At 35.1% G+C, this 20721-nt stretch overlaps 1 protein-coding gene across 33 annotated transcripts in view; it reads right to left on the reverse strand.

Moving 5' to 3' along the window:
* Positions 1-20721, reverse strand: part of DOCK3 (dedicator of cytokinesis 3) — a 523288-nt gene that overhangs the window by 398567 nt on the left and 104000 nt on the right. For all 33 annotated transcript variants that reach the window (XM_072720925.1, XM_072720928.1, XM_072720921.1 and 30 more), the window contains exon 3: positions 5571-5611. In XM_072720925.1, coding sequence (XP_072577026.1) covers positions 5571-5611 — 41 coding nt within the window. The remainder of the gene's footprint in view (positions 1-5570; positions 5612-20721) is intronic.

The following is a 20721-nucleotide window of genomic DNA, read 5'->3' on the forward strand; positions in this document are numbered from 1 at the left end:
CCTGCTAGAGAAGCCATATGGAGAAGGACAGACCTTGAGACTAGATGGAAGATTCTAGCTATTTCAGAGATTTGGCTAAGGACAGCCTTCCAGCCATCCTTGCCAGGTTGCCAGACCTGTGAATAAACCCTCCTGGACACTCCAGCCAGCTGAGCCTCCAGATGATTATAGCCACAGGTGGTATCATATATACCATCACATGTATATGTCTCACAAGAAGGTTTTCAAACCACACACCATTCATCAACTGGTTATTTTAATTACAATCATGTAATAATTTCAGTGACCATCGTCTCCACAATGATCCTCAAACACTAGTATTGGAAACAAGGTGATGGGGTGGCCAAAGTCACAAATATTAACTAAAATAAATAAAAACCATGTTATATCATAAATTACAACTCTCTGATCATTTATAAAATTTCTCATTTATTCAAGTTCTAATTTTTTATGATTTTAAGTTAAGATAAAACACATAAAATACAAATAGAAATTATTTCCACGAGAGCACTCTTTTTTTTTTTTTAAGAATTTTTCTTTTTAAGATTTTATTTATTTATTCATGAGAGACACAGAGAGAGGCAGAGACACAGGCGGAGGGGGAAGCAGGCTCCATGCAGGGAGCCTGATGCGGGACTCGATCCCGGGTCCCCAGGGTCACACCCTGAGCCCAAGGCGGGCGCTCAACCTCTGAGCCACCCAGGCGTCCCATCCACAAGAGCACTCTTGAGGTAGAAATAATACCTGAAAGTTTATTTTAAAATTAGAAACACAAAAGACACCTGGGTGGCTCAGTTGGTTGAGCATCTGCCTTCATTTTGGGTCATGATCTCAGTCAGGGTCCTGGGATGGAGCCCCATTTTCAAGTCCCTGCTCAGTGGGGAATTTGTTTCTCCCTCTCCCTCTGCGTCCCCCAGCCCCACTGCTTGTGGGTGCATATCTGCTCTCTCTCTCTCAAATAAATAAATAAAATCTTTCTTACAAAACCAGAAATACACAAAAAAATTACCTATGAGCAATGGTTCTCAATTGGGGCAATTTTACCACCACCACCACCCCATCCCCAGGGATGATAGGGGAGGGAGGACTTTGGCAATGTCTGCAGACACTTTTCATTGCCACAACTTGAGGGTGGAAATGTTATTGACATTTAGAAAGTAGAGGTCATATATGTTGCTAAACATCTTAAAATGCACAAGACAACTCCCCACAATGAAGAATTATCTGGCCCAAAATGTGAACAATGTCAAGGATGTGAGGAATTAAAATTTGAAGATACTGTCCTCTTAAAATCATTATCTTAAAAACAAAAATGAATGATTCTACTGGAAAAATTGATGGTTAGAACTCTGAACAATTTTTTTAATAAAAATAGTAATTCTGATATTTTTCAGTATAAGAAAAAAGCTAATATATTAAAATTCAAGCTACAGAAAAAATATAAGAAAAGCTGTTAATAAAAAAAAAAGAAGGGCAGCCCAGGTGGCTCAGTGATTTAGTGCCTGCCTTTGGCCCGGGGTGTGATCCTGGAGACCTGGGATTGAGTCCCATGTCTGGCTCCCTGCATGGAGCCTGCTTCTCCCTCTGCCTGTCTCTGCCCCTCTCTCTCTCTGTGTCTCTCATGAATACATAAAATCTTTTTTAAAAAAGTAAGAAAAAAGAAAAGCTGATAATATTAATTACATGAAAGAGTAAGTAGAAAGAAGTTTTTGCAAATGCATTACTGGAGAAAAATGTTCCTAAATATATTATATCCAGCACTTAAAATATACTTTGTTTGATCAAATTAATATTATTGGTAACAGAATAAATATATAAAATCCAGTTCAAAAAAGTCATATTTAAATCCATATTTTAACAAGACTATCATCATCAACAAAGACATATAACTGAAAATTATTTGAAAGTTTTTTTCATTTTGTATTTTAGAAATAAATTCTTCTAAATAATCACACGGCTCTACAGGACTAGGACTCTGAATAAGTCAACTTACTTTTCTTTTAAATTTTTTATTTAAATTCAACTTAGTTAACATATAGTATATCATTTAGCTTCATGGGTAGAATTTAATAAGTCATCAGTTGCATATAACACCTAGTGCTCACTACATCAAGTGCCCTCCTTAATGCCCATCACCCAATTACCTCATACCCCTACCCACATCCCTCCAACAACACTGAGTTTCTTCTCTATAATTAAGAGTCTTTTATGGTTTGACTCCGTCTCTGTTTTTATCTTACTTTTCTTTCCCTTATATTCATGTTTTATTTCTTAAATTCCACATATGAGTGAAATCATATATTTGTCCTTCTCTGCCTGATTTACTTCACTAAGCATAATACACTCTAAGTTCCATCCACGTTGTTGCAAATGGCAAGATTTCGTTTTGATAGCTGAGTAGTATTCCATTGTATACATAATATCACATCTTTATCCATTCATCCATTTGGGCTCTTTCCACAATTTGGCTACTGTGGACATTGCTGCTATTAGCATTAGGGTGTAGGTGCCCCTTCAAATCACTGTTTTTGTATCTTTGGGTAAATACTTGGCAGTACAATTGCTGGGTCATAGGGTAGTTCTACTTTTAACTTTTTTTAAATGATTTTATTTATTTATTCATGAGAGACACAGAGAGAGGCAGAGACATAGGCAGACAGAGAAGTAGGTTCCCTAAAGGGAGCCTGATGTGGGACTCAATCCCAGGACCCTAGGTTCACGACCTGAGCCAAAGGCAAATGCTCAACCACTGAGCCACCCAAGTACCCTACTTTTAACTTTTTGAGAAACCTCCATACTTTTTGTTCCAGAGTGGCTGTACCAGCTTGCATTCCCACCAACAGTGTTTTTTTTTTTAATGTTTTATTTATTTTTTTTTTAATTTATTTATGATAGTCACAGAGAGACAGAGAGGCAGAGACACAGGCGGAGGAAGAAGCAGGCTCCATGCACCGGGAGCCTGATGTGGGATTCGATCCCGGGTCTCCAGGATCGCGCCCTGGGCCAAAGGCAGGCGCCAAACCGCTGCGCCACCCAGGGATCCCCCCACCAACAGCATTAAGAGGGTTCCCCATTCTCTGCATCATCGCCAACATCTGGTGTTTCCAGGCTTGTTAATTTTAGCCATTATGACAGGTATGAGGTAGTATCTCATGGTGGTTTTGATTTGTATTTCCCTGATGCCAAGTGATATTGAGCATTTTTCATGTCTGTTAGCCATTTGTATGTGTTCGTTGGAGAATATCTATTCATGTCTTTTGCTCATTTCTTGATTGGATTTGTTTTTTTGGGTGTTGAGTTTGATAAGATCTTTATAGACTCTGGATACTAGCCCTTTATCTGATATGTCCTTTGCAAATATCTTCTCCCATTCCATAGTTTGCCTTTTAGTTTTGTTGCCTGTTTGTTTCCTTTGCTGGGTAGAAGTTTTATCCTGATAAAGTCCCAATAGCTCATTTTTGCTTTTGTTTTCCTTGCCTCTGGAGACATGTCGCAAGAAATTGGTGTGGCCAAGGTCAGAGAGATTGCTGCCTGTGTTCTCCTCTAGGATTCTGATGGATTTCTGTATCACATTTTGATCTTTCCTCCATTTTGAATTTTTGTGTATGTTATAAGAAAGTGGTCATTCTTCTGCATTTGGCTATCCAGTTTTCCCAGCACTATTTGTTGACACACTATCTTTTGTCCGTTGGATATTTTTTTTTCCCGCTTTGTCAAAGATTAGTTGACCAAAAAGCTGTGGGTACATTTCTGGGTTTCTATTCTATTCCACTAATCTATGTATCTGTTTTTGTGCCAATACAAAACAGTCTTGATGACTACTGTTTTATAATACAGCTTGAGGTCCGGAATTTTGATGCCTCCTGCTTTGGTTTTCTTTTTCAACATTACTTTGGCTATTCAGGGTCTTTTATGATTCCATACAAATTTTATAATTGTTTCTTCTAGTTCTGTAAAAAAATGCTTGTGTTATTTTGATAGGAATTGCACTGAATGTGTAGATTGCTTTGGGTAATATAGACATTTTTTTAATATAGACATTTTAACATATTTTTCCTTCCAATCCATAAAAGCATGGAATTTTTTTCCATTTCTTTATGTCTTCAATTTCTTTCATAAGCGTATTATAGTTTTCAAAGTACAGATCTTCTACCTCTTTAGTTAGGTTTATTTCTAGGTATTTTATGGCTTTTGGTGCAACTATAAACGAGATCAATTTCTTGATTTCATTTCTTTCTGCTGCTTCATTATTGGTATACAGAAATGCAACAGACTTGTGTGTGTTAATTTCATATCCTGTGACTTTGATGAATTCCTAATGAGTTCTAGCAATTTTTTGGCAAAGTCTTTTGGGTTTTCTACACACAGTATCATGTCATTTTCAAAGTGTAAATTTGACTACTTCTTTACTGATTTAGATGCCTTTTACTTCTTTTTGTTGTCTGACTGCTGAGGCTAAGACCTCCAGTACACTGCTGAACAACAGTGGTGAAGGTGGACATCCCTCGTTGTGTTCCTGACCTTAGGTGGAAAAACTGAGAGTTCTTCCCCAATGAGGATGATATGAGCTGTGGATCTTTCATATGTGGATGGCCCTTATGAAGCTGAGGTATATTCCCTCCATTCTTACATTGTTGAGAGTTTTTATCAAGAAAGGATGCTATATTTTGTCAAATGCTTTTTTTCTGCATCTACTAGAGGATCGTATAGTTCTTATCCTTTTCTTTATTAATGTGGTGTATCACGTTGATTGATTTGTGGATATTGAACCACCCTGTAGCCCAGGAATGAATCCCACTTGGTCGTGGTGAATAATCCTGTTAATGTACTGTTGGATCCTATTGGCTAGTATCTTGGTAAGGATATTTGCATCCGTGTTCATCAGGGATACTGGTCTGTAATTCTCATTTTTAGTGGGGTCTTTGGCTTGGGGATCAAGGTAATGCTGGCCTCCTAGAATGAGTTTAATAGCTTTTCTTCCATTTCTATTTTTTGGAACAGCTTCAGAATAGGTATTAATTCTTCTTTAAACATTTGATAGAATTCTGCTGGGAAACCATCCAGCCCTGGATTCTTATTTGTTGGGAAGTTTTTGTTTACTGCGTCAATTTCTTTGCTTGTTATGGGTCTGTTCAGATTTTCTATTGCTTCCTGTTTCAGTTTTGGTAGTTCATATGCTTCTAGGAATTTATCCATTTCTTCCGGATTGCCCAATTTGTTGGCATGTAATTGTTCGTAATATTATCTTAAAATTGTCTGTATGGCTTTGGTGTTGGTTGTGAGGTCAATTTACGTTTTGACAAATACTTGAAGGAAAAAATAGTAAATGATCTGAACAGGCTTTTTCAAAATAAGCTTTGTAGCTATGATCATACAGGTATTTTCTGTCCTTTTAAAAAAAACATGTTAATATTGCTGATAAAGAGCAGAGTCTGATTCAGCTCTGTAAAGGAAACAATGAGTATAACTATTGCAAAAGATTAGAAGATGGACAAGTAACAATTGTTTTTATATCAAATAAACATACTAGGTAGCTTCCTACATTAGAAAAGGTAACAATAAACTTTTACCTTTACATTTGGCTTCTTTGTTGAAACTCCTCTGTACCAACCTAAAACAAAGCATACAAAGGATATTAAAATCATAATGTTATTTTCTATAAAACACATAATATGACTTTTTAACAGGAAAAATTAATGCAAAACAAATAGTGTACCTTTATTAGCAGTAGTTTGCTCTAGAAGGAACAGTCCTAGAATACACTTCCAATTTTCTTCAAAAGGTAAAACTTTCAACCGAATAAAGCCCCCAAATTAAAAAAGACCTCAGAGAACATGTAATTCAACTCCATGAAAATTCAGATGAATTATTCAGGGGCAGGAAAATGCCAAAATCATATAGCTTTTTTGGTAGCATATAGGGACTACAGCCCAGACTTTCAGTTTCCTGGTTTTATTCAATGTTCCATGCACAAAACTACATTTCTTGGCTTTCCAGATGCTAAAGTTGACATCTCTTCTTCAGTTATTCCTTCTCAGCATTCACACAGCATTAATACTCAAAGTTTCAATTACAAAATAAAAACAATTTTCAGGAAAAAATTTCATTATCAACTTTTCTCAATTCCAATCTATTATTTTTAGAGTTTTGTTATAGTTTCTCTCCTTGAGTTTTAAGAGGAAAATGTTCCAATGAGGTGTACTGAATGAAGAAAATGAAGAAAAGGAGATTATTGATAATAATTAATCATAACTAAGAGCTTATAGTTCTATGTACTACAATAGACAGGTTGTTCTACATGAGAGACTCCTAACTCTGGGAAACAAACTAGGGGTGGTAGAAAGGGAGGTGGGCGGGGGGTGGGGATGACTAGGTGATGGGCACTGAGGGGGGCACTTGATGGGATGAGCACTGGGTGTTATTCTATGTGTTGGCAAATTGAACACCAATAAAAAATTAAAAAAAATAAATAAATAAGAGAGAGGTTGTTCTATATGTATTAATCTTTAAATCTTGCAAAAAAAGCTATGAGGAAAAAGTCAACTTTCCTGAAATCATAACAAAAAATAAAAGAAGAAATATCCTTGTTTATGTTTAGTACAACAGCCGAGATAAGAAATTTGAATAACTCAATTCTACCTGGAGAGTTTCAGTATCTTCATTTATTATAAAGAAAAAAGTGATTTACCAAATGTGACATTTTATAGTAGCTTAAGAAACAGCACAGAGAATGTTATCAGCAGGAATGGCAGAGTAAGGATCTCCAAAAAAGCCTCTCCTCAATAAAAGGAATAAGAATGCTGGCAAAAACTGTCAAAATCAAATTCTACAGAACTCTGGAAGTAAACCAAAGACATGATGCAATCCAAAAAGTACTTATTCAAGAAATCTGATTCTTGGTAAGAACAAAGACCTTTTTAATTTGCCCTGCAAGCCTTGTATTAGACTTGAAAACTAAAAGTCCCATGTTAGAGATGAAAACCAGAAAACTAACAGCCCCTGAAGAAGACAGAACAGGAGAAATAATAAATAAATAAATAAATAAATAAATAAATAAATAAATAAATAAATAAATAAGTTTATCATGTGTACAAACTGCAAAACTCAGTACTATTAAGATGTCAATTATCCCTAAATTGGTCTATAGATTCAATGCAATGCCAATCAAAATCCCAGCAAAAATCTTGGTAGGTACTAAGTTCTTTCTAAAATTTAGGTAACTGACTACTAGAATAGTCAAAATAATTTTGAAAAGGAATAAAAAATGTTATTTCCAATGAAATACACTGGAAAACAAAAAACCCACATGTAAATGAACTGATTTTCAAAAAGGGTGCAAAGAAAAATAATAGTCTTTTTAACAAATATCCATTGCTGAAACAATTGGATATACATAAAACAAACAAAAAAAACCTCAAACCTACACACAATTGCCTCAAAATATATCACAGAGTTAAATGTAAATGGTAAAACTGGTATAAGAACAAAAGTAGAATATTTTCGTGACCTTGGTTTAGACAAGGATTTCTTAAGCATACTCTATAAAAGAATTAATAATGTAATCTTCATAAAAGTTTTTAAATTTTGCTCTTCTAAGAGTCACAAAACTCTTAGAAGAAAACAGTGAAAATCTTCATGATATAAACTTGAAAATGATTTCTTGGATATGATACCAAAAGCACAGGTAACAGTAAAAATAGTAAAGTAAAAATAGATAAATGGGACTACATCAAAATTTAAAACTTCTGTGCATCAAAAGACACAATCAACAGCATGGAAAGACCACCTACTGCCAATAAAAATTTCAACAAGTTGTTTTCTGAATACTGACAAACTGAGTCTAAAGTTTATAAGGGAAGGTAAAAGACCTAGAATAGGCAACATAATATTGAAGGAGAGTAACAAAAATGGAAGACTCACACTACCTGACTTCAAAACTTACAATTATAAAGCTACAGTAATCAAGATAGTGCAATATTAGAGCAAGAACAAACAGATCAACAGAACAGAATAGAGAGCACTGAAGTAGATCCACATAAATAATAGTCTGATCTTTAAAAGGAACAAAGATGCTACAACTGGTGCTCGGAAAACGAGACACAACATTTTAAAATAATGAATCCAGACACAGACATTTATGTCCTCACATTCTTCACAAAATTAACTCAAAATGGATCAAAGATCTAAATGTACAACACAAAACTAAAAACTTCTAGAAGATAACATAAGAGAAAATCTAAATAACCTTGTGTATAGCAATGACCTTTAAGGTTGTACACCAAATGCATGATCCATGAAAGAAACAATCAATAAGCTAGACTTCATTAAAATTAAAACTACTGCTCTGCAAAAACACACTATCAAGAGAATTCAAAGACAAACCACAATCAGGAGAAAATATTTAGAAAAGGCACATCTCATATAAGACTGTTACCTAAAATATACAAAGAATGTTTAAAACTTAATAAAAACACCTCAGTTGAAAAATGGGCAAAAGACCTGAATAGATACCTCACCAAAGAAGATATACATATGGCAAAATGTATATGAGTGTTCAACACCAAATACTATTCAAGAATTGTAAATTAAAATGAGATTAAAACATATCTACTATAATGGCCATAATCCAAAACACTGACAACACCAAATGCTGATGTGAAGCAACAGAAACTCTCACTCATTGCTGGTGGGAATTCAAAATGGTACAGCCATTCTGAAAGGTGGGTTAGCAGTTTCTTAGAAAACTAAATATAGTCTTACCACAGGATTCATCAGTCTGACTGTTTGGTACTTACTCAAATGAAATGAACATTCATGTCCACACAAAAATCTGCATCTGGATGTTTACAGCAGCTTTATTCATAACTGCCAAAATGTGGAAGCAACCAAGATATCCTTCAGGTAAATGGATAAACAAACTGTGGTACATCCAGACACTGGTATATGCTGAATACAGTGACAAAAAGAAATGAGCTATCAAGCCACAAAAAGACATGGAGGAACTTAAAGTGCATAATACTAAATGAGAAAAGCCAAATTGAAAAGGTCACATACCATATGATTCCAACCATATGACATCCAAAAAAGGCAAAACCATGGAGGCAATTAAAGTATCAGTGTTTGCCAAAGGCTGAAGGGAGTGAGAGTGGGAGGAATAAATAGGTGGAGAGAATCTCTAGGGCAGTGAAACTATTCTATGTGATACTATGATGGTAGATACTTGTCATTATACATTTATCCAAACCAATAGTACAATACGAAAAGTGAACCCAGATGTAAACTTTGGATTTGGGGTGATAATAATATGGCAATGTAGGTTCAATGATTGTAACAAATGTATCCACTCTGGTGTGGATGTTGATAGTGGGAGAGGCTATACATGTATGGGGGTAGGGGGTATATGGGAATTTCCTGTACTTGTTGCTCAGTTTTGTTGGGAGCCTAAAACTACTCTAAAAAATAGTCTATTTTTTAATGCATTTTCTATGTGATCCACAAATCCCACCTCTAAGTATTTAATCAATAGGAAAAAACCCATACTAAAATCTATACACAAAAAAATAAATAAATAAATAAAAATAAAAATAAAAATAAAATCTATACACAATGTTTATAACAACTTTATTCATAATCTTCAAAAATAAAGCAACTCAAATGTCTATCAACTGCTACATGGATAAATAAAATGTGGCTTAAATCTGTATGACAAAATACTACTCAGAAAAAAAAAAAGCCACAGACACATACAATATGAATTAATTTTGAATGCATTATGCTAAGTGAAAAAAAGCCAGGCACAACAGGATATATACAATGTATGATTCCATTTATATAACATTTTAGAAAACACAAAACTAGAGGGACAGAAAATAAATCAGTGGTTTCCAGGGCTGGGCAAAGAGGATTAGGAAGGTTGGTTGACTACAAGGAACCTGATGTTACACTTGGGGGTGACAAAAATGTTCTGTATCTTAACTATGGTTACAGTTATAAGATTATACATTTATCAAAATTCAGAGAAATGTACTCCAGAAAGGGTGACATTTACTGTTCATAAATAATACCCCAATAACCTGACTAAAACAAACATACACACACACGCACACACACAACAGGATAACACTTAACATCTACTACATTGGTTAGAATTTTTATTTTAAATTCTAGCAATAGCAGATGCTGGCAAGAGATTGTGGAGCAATCAGATAGTGCTAGTGAGAGTGATAATAAATGGCCCCCACTTTCAAAAACAATGCAGTATTTATTATACGTGTATTGTATAACACTAGAAATGTACTTCTGTATCTTATCCCTCCCTTATACAGTAGCATTGATTTGGAGATATTACTGCATTCTAGAGAAATTTTTGGAAATGGGGAGGGTCGAGTTAAAGACATTAAAAATATTTATATTTTCAAAATGCAAAGATTCTTAGGAGAAACACAGTGTAAATCATGATCTTAGGTTACACTGTTTCTTGCACAAACAACAACAAAGAAAATAAATTTGACTTCATCAAAATTAAAAGCTTTGTTCCTCAAAGGCCATAAAAAAATTAAAATATAACCCACAGAATGGACAAAAATATTTACAAATCATATACCTGATAAAAGACTAGTATCCAGAATATATAGAGAACTCATAACTAATTGAAAAGATAATTTTTTAAAACAGGCAAAAGATTTAAATAAACATTTCTCCAGAGAAAATACACAAATGGCCAATACAAACATGAAGCAAAGTTCAACATCATTAGTCATTAAAGAAATACAAATCAAAACTATACTGAGATACCATTTCTCCCCCAATAAAACAGCTGCAATGACAAACACAGACAGTGACAAGCATTAACAGAGATAAGGAGATACTGGAATGCTAGGTTTGTAAAATGGTGCAGCCACTTTAGAAAACAGTTTGCCAGTTCCTCAAAATGTTAAAGGTAGAGCTACCGTATGACCCAACAATTCCCCTCTTGAGTATATAACAAAAAATTTTAAAGCAGGTATTCAAACAACTATCTGCATACAAATGTTCACACCAGCACCATTCACAACAGCCAAAAGGTGAAAACAACCCAAATATATGTCAACTGATGAATGGATAAATAAAATATGGTATATGTCTACAATAGAATACTAAACTATAAAAAGAAATCAAGTTCTGATACATGCTTCTACATGGATGAATCTTGAACACTGTGCTAAGTAAAAGAAGCCAGACACAAATTCAGTAATTACGCTTATATGAAATGTCTAGAATAGGCAAATCCATAGACAGAGAAAGTAGGCTAGTGGTTGCCAGGGTCTGGGGGGAAGAAGATTACGGGGAGTATTTGCTAACAGGAGTGTGGTTTCTTTCTCAGGTTATACAAATATTCTAAAGTTAGTCAGTGGTGATGGTTGTAGTTGCACAACTCTATACTATAAAAAGAGTGAACTGTGTGTTTTTAAAGGGTGAATTTTATGGTCTGTGAATTATGTCTCAATAAAGCTATTATAAAAGGGAAAAAGGGGCAGCCCAGGTGGCTCAGTGCTTTAGCGCCGCCTTCAGCCCAGGGAGTGATCCTGAAGACCCGGGATGGAGTCCCACATCAGGCTCCCTGCATGGAGCCTGCTGCTCCCTCTGCCTGTGTCTCTGCCTCTCTCTCTTTCTGTGTGTCTCTCATGAATAAATAAAATCTTAAAAAATAAAAAATAAAAAATAAAAAAATAAAAGGAAAAAAGGCAGGATAGTACTGGGTCTGAAAATGTTGAAAGCTGTGCCCTTAGAAAATTTCCTGTACATACGCACTGAAAGACATTTACAGGAATGCACTGTTGCTGTTAGTATATTACATACAATATCAAAATACTGGTCACCCTTTCACATTTTCTCATATTTCATAAATCCTTGGGGCCACTTTGTTAAATCTTATGAAAGGTCATTTTTTTATCTGACTGCAATGCCATTCATGTTAACATTTGAATCTCCCTTATACTACTCAAAGAAAAACTATTAACAAGTCATGTAATCCATATGCTTCAATATAACTAACAGATGTTTTGGTGCAAATTACTATATTTCACTTATTTTTTGTTTTTATAAAATGATAATTAGAGAATAACTAGAATGAAGCACCACCTCAAGATTTCAAGTAAACAATCAGATAACATGTTTACAAAAGTCAGTAATTTGTCATCCAATGAATTCTCACAATATTGCTTATTAAAAGTTGCTTCCTTATTACTTAAATATTTATATTAGAATGCAATATAAACTCTTGCTTCTCAATAGGAGGTCAGGGGACAGAGGAGAGAAGCCTGAGACCAGTTCTGTCAAATACTTAACAGCTTCAAAAACACAACATTATCACCTCCATGGGATGCCAACATTGTGAGGGTCATGAGGGCTGTGCTCAAAGAATTTCAGGCATCAGCTTTTCTTAAAATCAAATCTCTGCTACAAATTTTGCTAAATGTGTTCACTCTATGCATGTAAGATTTAAAACTGAAGAGAGTCAAGAAAGGATAAGAGAGAAGGAAGAAGATAGAGAACTCATTCCTTTTATGCCTTTTACATACAGAACAAAAGCTCATAACTTCTCAGATAAAAGAACCAAAAAACCAACTCAAACATTTCCAAAATCATTAAGAATCAGTTAAAAAAAAAAAAAGGATGTTTTTAATTAGCTAGCACAATAAAGCATCTTTATTTATGTCTGTTTTTCTATTACAAGAACCCTGGACAATCTACCTTTATAGCTATAAATCTCTCCTTTCATTTTCCTCATTGATCTTTGACTTACCAAGATTTCACAGTTCTTGGTCATACTGCCTGAGGCCTCATCAATTTCGCCATCATCATATGCATTAAATTGAAGAGTATACTGGAGTCATTATCATCTTAAGTCAACATCCGATGGTTTGATCACTAAGTTTAATCTGAACTTAAGATTCAGAGATATTTTTATCCTCTAACATTTTCAGATCTCAATTTTTATGGAAAAGTGAATGAGTAAAGGAAGGCATTATTACAATATTCAAGATTTTAATTTTCTACAAAGACTGTTCCCTTCAGGGAACCAATTAACATGTATATTTTTAACTAAGTCATAATATCATGATTGAATTCTAAGAAATGCTAAACATGTACTGCCTCCAGAAACACCAGATCTTCCCTTCCTTAATAATTGGTTGCAACTCTCTAACTTCTAAGCTAGGGACATGTTACTCAAGGGAATATTGGGAGAAACACAGAATTCTTCACTTCACCCAAATGTTTAGTGATGAAACTTTACAATGCAAGAACTATTGGGAAAAGTTTGGGTGTTGTCTTCAAATTCCAAAAGCAAAGTAAAGATCTTTGAGCCTCAGAATACCTCTGCTTAAACTGTCTAACGTTAGTTATCCCATCTCAAAGTAAAATCCAAAGTCCTACTACAGGCTCTGCTGATCTTATCTCCTCCCACCACTCTCTCTGCTCCTCCCCAATTAACCCTTCTACTGAAGCCAAACCAGTCTCCCTGCAATTCCTTCAACTCACTAAGTAAGCTGCCACACTGCAGGCATTTATACTTTCTGCACATATGCCTGGACTGTTATCCTAGAAAACCACAGGATTGCTTCCTTACCTCCACGTATTCTCTGCCCAAATGTTATTTTCTCAGAGAGACCTTCCATGATTATCCTATATAAATACATAGAAGAAGCCCACCCCACCCCATCACCCTCCCTCAATGCACACAGTCACTCTATCTGCTACCTTCTGTTCTGTCCTTCCTTACTCTTCTCATTGAGAACAGGGACTTTGCTTTATTCTTTTAGATCTGAGCCCCAGGAGCTACAAGAGTGCTTCATCTCCATTAGGCACTCAAATATTTGGTGAAAGAATGAATGAATCTGTAACATACGGGGTGATAATACCTACCTGGAAAGTTTGTTGATAAAATGTAAAGTACCTTGAGCAATTTCAGACACACTGTAATAACTCAGTTATGGAGTGGGCAAGGTGTGACAGAAGAGTAACTTACACTGAAACTGTTTGCTAAATAACACTGTCAAGTGGAGACTTTACAGAGGAGACTGGACTTATGATATAAAAGAACTGCAACCTGAAGTTTCTTAATATAAATGGTATTCATTCTAAAAACATTAGGGGGTCCAAAAATACAAACTCCTAAATAGCTCTCTTAACTCATTTTTGGAAAAGGATGTAAATTTTTTTAAAAATACTCTTACCCATCTAACAAAGGTTCAAATTAGTGCATGAATTAACATCTACATCTTCTTTTCTTACGAGCAAAATGTTAATACACTCTTACAGAGATTTACCACCTGCAACAAAAAGTACAATCACGGAACATAAAACCATAGTAGATGAGTAAAGAGCCTCCAAACCCATGGAAAGTAAATAACTCTTCCAACAAAATAAGATTTTTTCACCATATAATCTGTCCAAAATTACTGATCATTAATGGAACCTAAATTCTTTGCCTGACAAATATGGTTTTAGCCACAATTTTATTAAAAAAAAATCTCTTGGGCAGTTCCGGTGGCGCAGCGGTTTAGTGCCGCCTGCAGCCTGGGCTGTGATGCTGGAGACCCAGGATCAAGTCCCACATCAGGCTGATCAAGTCCCACATCGGGCTCCCTGCATGGAGCCTGCTTCTCCCTCTGCCTGTGTCTCTGCCTCTCTCTCTCTCTCTCTCTCTCTCTCTGAATAAATAAATAAAATATTTTTAAAAAATCTCTTGTGCTTATAGCTCAGCTTTTTTTTTTTTTAAGATTTTATTTATTCTTGAGAGACACAGAGACAGAGGCCAAGACGTAGGCATAGGGAGAAGCAGACTCCCTGGAGGAGCCTAGATTGGATTTTAGTAATCTGGTGAAAAACATATAGTGATACTGTGGCACAAGTATCTAATAAAAATACTTGTTTATGGTGTTCATATTCCTCCAGTCTTAGCCTCATCTGATACAGAAACAGTCCCATGCTATGCAAACTTCTTTTACCCAGACATCATAATCCTAGTGGAGAGCTCTGAAAAAGTGACACATATGCATTTCATCAACTTAAACAACACTGATTATGTTTACTAAGAATGGTAATATTACATAAATTTTAAAAGTATATACTAGTGAAATTAGAAAATTTATTAATGTATTTCCAAGAATTCTACATTAAAAAATATCATACACCTTAGCTCTAAATATGTCATTTTATAAAATGTGATTAAAAATTAAGGTAATAAATAAAATTTTTAGCTGAGATGTAGTGCTAAATCCTATTTCATACTGACATCACCAGAGATTTTAGAATTTAAGAGTTATTTAAAATAGTTCAAAAAGTTATTCAAAGAGTTATTTTACTTAAGCAATTAGTTCAGTAATAAGATAAAAATATAGAAAATATATATTTTTTAAAATAACCACATAACATTGAAAAGCCAGAAGCATATTATAAATTTTAGATAGACTAGGATTCACTATATTCAAAGATAATAGAACTTAGAAAAGCATTACATTAAAATATATGTCACACAAAGTTTGCCATTTTAATCATTCTTAAGTGTACAGTTTAGTGGCATTGATAGAATTGTGCAACTATCATCATGATCCATCTCTATAATTCATCTTGCAAAACTGAAAATCTGTACCCATTTACCAATCGGTAATTCTCCATTACTCTTTTCTCCCAGGCCCTGGAAGCCACAATTCTACCTTCTGACTCTGGAAATTGACTACTCTAAATAGAATCATATCTTTTTGTGTCTGGTTTATCTCACTGAGCATAATATCCTTAACATTCATCCATGTTGTACCACAATTTATTCCTTTTTAAGGCCAAATAATATTTTATCCTGTGGAGTTACCATATTTTGTTTATCCATTCATTCATCCATGGAAACTTGGGTTGCTTCCACCTTTTGGCTATTGTGAATAATGCTGCTATAAATAGGAGTGTGCAAATAGCTGTGTGAGTTCTTATTTTCAATTCTTTTAAGCAAATGCCCAGAGGTGAAATTGCAGTATAATATACTAATGATATTTTAATTTTTTAAGGACTCACCGTACCATTTGTTATTCATATTTCACTATTTCATATTTCCACTAATACTACTAGTTCTTTTTTATCCATATATATGATTTGCGAGTAATGATAACTTTACCTGTTCTCATCCAATTTTTATGCATCTAATATCTTTCTTTACCAAATATCAATAAGGCACAGTTTTCTGCTATAAAATTTTCAGTTATATAACATGAGATAGTTATCTTCAGGATTTAATTTAATGAAATGAACCAGGTTCACTCATTGTCAAAAAGCAAGATTCTAAACCAAATATTTCAGAACACAATAAATCATTACTTTTAAATGAAAAAGAATCTCTATTAGCTAAAATATTACCATAACTTGGCTATAAGACCTTTGTATTTTACTGATCTAATAAACTGTCATAATTCAGTATATATTTATAATTAATTACTAGTGTGAATTCTTCTATTTTGAGTTAATGTACAACACAAAATAAATGTTAAACTCTGAGTAAATTTGACAAAGGTAAATCGCAAGTATTTGAAATTTCAAAAAAATATATTATGGAACATATTAAACTATTACTAAGTACTATGAACTAAATTGTGTTCCCTCAAAATTCACATGTTGAAATTCATATGTCCAAACCCACAATGTGACTATATTTAGAGTTAGGGGGGCAATTAAGGCTAAATGTGGTCCCAAGAGTGGGCCCTAATCCTACAAAACTGGTGTCCTTATAAGAAAATGAGAGAGACCAGAGGACTTTCTATCTTCCCACTGGTACAGAGAAAAGACCACTGTGAGCACACAGCAAGAAGGTGGCCATCTAAAGTCAAGGAGAGAAATCTCACCAGACACCACCATGTTGGTACCTTGACTATAGGCTTCTCACCTACCGTACTATGAGAAAATAAATGTCTGTTGTTAAAGCTTAAAAAAAAAAAAGCATTACACTATTTAAAGGTAATTTTTTTTTAAATTTTATTTATTTATAATAGTCACAGAAAGAGAGAGAGAGAGGCAGAGACAACATAGGCAGAGGGAGAAGCAGGCTCCATGCACCCATGCACCGGGAGCCCGACGTGGGATTCGATCCCGGGTCTCCAGGATCGCGCCCTGGGCCAAAGGCAGGCGACAAACCACTGCGCCACCCAGGGATCCCTATTTAAAGGTAATTAATGTAAAAATATAGAACTGAGAATACTAGATAATTGTCATAGAAGTAGCACAGCAGTAGACTAGTGTGTATCTGTCCTTATCACTAAGTGACTTTTCAGGAAATACTTACTGTATGAATGAACTGGGATAGTTGTAAGAATATGCATTTGTCAACTTAACTCTGGATTACGACTTCCATGATCGATCATGCCAAACACACTTCGTGTATATACAAAAAAGTCACTTAACTGTTTTTTTTATTTAAATCCAAATTTTTTAATATATAGTATAACATTGATTTCAGAATTTAGTGATTCATGACTTACATATAACACCCAATGCTCATTATAAGTGCCCTCCTTAATGATTATCACCCATTTAGCACTTCCACCACCCTCCTCCTTCAAGTAACCTCTGTTATTTGTCTGTGTTAAGAGTCTCTTATGCTTTGCCTGTTTGTTCTTATTTTTCCTTCCACTCCCCATATTCGTGTTTTGTTTCATAAATTCCATGAGCGAAATCATAATATTTTGTCTTCCTCTGACTTTTTTGCTTAGTATAAAACACTCCAGTTCCATCCACATTGTTGCAAATGACAAAAGTTCATTCCTTTTGAAGAATGTATACATACATATATACATGGACATTTGGACTCTTTCTACAATTTGGCTATTGTTGATAGTGCTATAAACACTGGGGTGTAGGTGCCCCTTCGAATCAGCATTTTTGTATTCTTTGGGTAATACCTAGTATTGCATTTCCTGGGTCATAGGGTAGTTCTATTTTTTACTTTTTGAGGAACCTCCATACTGTTTTCCAGAGTGGCTGTACCAGCTGGCATTCCCACCAACAGTGTTAAGAGGGTTCCCCATTCTCTGCATCGTCGCCAACATCTGGTGTTTCCTGACTTATTAATTTTAGCCGTTCTGACTGGTGAGAGGTAGTATCTCATTGTGGTTTTCATTTGTATTTCCCTGATGCAAGTTATATTGAGCATTTTTTCATGTGTCTATTGGCCATTCATATATATTCTTTGGAGAAATGTCTGTACATGTCTTCTGCCCATTTCTTGACTGGACTATTTACTTTTGGGGTGTTGAGTTTGATAAGTTCTTTATAGCTCTGGGATACTACCCCTCTACGTAATAAGACACTAGCAAATATCTTCTCCCACCCCATAGTTTAGTTTACCTTTTAGTTTTGCTGACTGTTTCCTTTGCTGTGTAGAAGCTTTTTATCCTGATCAAGTTGCAATAGTTCATTTTTGCTTTTGTTTTCTTTGTCTTAAGGACTTATCTTGAAAAATGTTGTTATGGCTGATGTCAGAGAAGTCACTTGCCTTTGGAGACGAGTCCAGCTAGAAGCTGCTGCTATCAAAGAAGTTGCTGCCTGTGTTCTTGTCAAGAATTTTGATGTTTTCCTGTTCCTACATTTAGGTCTTTCATCCGTTTTGAACTTTTTTTGTGTATGGTGTAAGAAAGTGGTCCAGTTTCATTCTTCTACATGTGGCTGTCCAGTTTCCACATTTGTTGAAAAGACTTTTTGTCCACTGGGCATTGTCAAAGATTAGTTGACCAGAGAATATTGGGTCCTATTCTGTTCCACTGAACTACGTGTCTAGTTTTGGGCCAGTACTATACTGTCTTGATTATTATAGCTTTGTAATACAGCTTGAAGTCTGGAATTGTGAATGGCTCCTGCTTTGGTTTTCTTTTTCAACATTCCTCTGGCTATTGAGATGCCCTTACCAATTGAGATGCCTTTTATTTCTTTTTGTTGTCTGACTGCTGAGGCTAGGACCTCCAGTACATTGTTGAACAACAGTGGTGAGAGTGGACATTCCTGTTGTGTTCCTAACCTTAGGTGGAAAAACTGAAAGTTCTTCCCCATTGAAGATGATATGAGCTGTGGGTCTTTTATATATGAATGCCCCTTACAAGGTATATATTCCCTCTATTCTTATACTGTGGAGAGTTTTTATCAAGAAAGGATGCTGTATTTTGTCAAGTGCTTTTTCTGCATCAATTGAGAGGATCATAGAATTCTTGCCCTCTTCTTTATTAATGTGGTGTATCATGTTGATTGATTTGTGGATATTGAACCACCCAGGAATGAATCCCACTTGGTCGTGGTAAATAATCCTGTTAATGTACTGTTGGATCCTATTGGATCCCAGGAGTGAATCCCACTTGGTCATGGTGAATAATCCTGTTAATGTACTGTTGGATCCTATTGGCTAGTATCTTGGTAAAGATATTTGCATCTGTGTTCATCAGGGATACTGGTCTGTAATTCTCATTTTTAGTGGGGTCTTTGTCTGGTTTTGGGATCAAGGTAATGCTGGCCTCACAGAATGAGTTTGGAAGTTTTTCTTCCATTTCTATTTTTTGGAACAGCTTCAGAAAAATAAGTATTAACTCTTCTTTAAATGTTTGGTAGAATTCTGCTAGGAGACTACCTGGTACTGGACTCTTGTTTGTTGGGAGGTTTCTAATTACTGCTTCAATTTCTTTGCTTGTTATGGGTCTGTTCAGGTTTTCTATTTCTTCCTGTTTTAGTTTGATATTTTATATGTTTCTAGGAATGCATCCATTTCTTTCAGATTCCCTAATCTGTTGGCATATAATTGCTCATAATATTTTCTTACAACTCTATTTCTTAGATGTTGGTTGTGATCCTTTCATTCATGATTTTTATTAATTTGGGTCCTTTCTCTTTAATTTTTTTAAAGACTTTATTTATTTGAGAGAGACAGAGCTCAAGCAGGGGGAAGGGCAGAGAGAGAACCAGATTCCCTACTGAGCAGGGAGCGCAATGTGGGACTCAATCCCAGAACCCTGGGATCATGACCTAACTGAAGGCAGACACTTAAATGACTGAGCCACCTAGGCACCCCTCTCTTTACTTTTGGTAAGTCTGGCTAGGAGTTTATCAATTTTGTTAATTCTTTCAAAGAACCAGCTCCAGGTTTTGTTGATCTGTTCTACTAGATTTTTAAAATTCCTATGTTACTTATTTCTGCTCTGATCTTATTTCCCTTTTTCTGCTGGTTTTAGATTTTATTTGCTGTTCTTTTTCCAGCTCCTTTAGATGTAAGGTTAGGCTGTGTATCTGAGACTTTCCTTGCTTCTTGAGGAAGGCTTGTAATGCTATAAACTTCCCTTTATGAGTACCTCTGATTCATCCCTGGACTATCATGTTTTCATTTTCATTTGCTTCCACATATTTTTTATTTCTTCTTTAATTTCCTGGTTAACCCATTTATTCTTTAGTATGATGCTCTTTAACCTCCAAGGATCTGTAGTCTTTCCAATTTTTTTTCCTGTGGTTGACTTCAAGTGTCCCAGCACTGTGGTTTGAAAATATACATGGTATGATTTCCATCTATTTTTTTTCACTGGTTGAGGCCTGTTTTGTGACCCAGTATGTGATTTATTCTGGATAACGTTCCATGTGCACTTGAAAAGAATGTGTATCCTGTTCCTTTAGGATGAAATGCTTTGACTATATCTGTGAAGTCCATATCGTCCATTGTCATTCAAAGCC

The sequence above is a fragment of the Vulpes vulpes genome, chromosome 9, assembly GCF_048418805.1.
Source record: "Vulpes vulpes isolate BD-2025 chromosome 9, VulVul3, whole genome shotgun sequence".
Classification (NCBI taxonomy): domain Eukaryota; kingdom Metazoa; phylum Chordata; class Mammalia; order Carnivora; family Canidae; genus Vulpes; species Vulpes vulpes.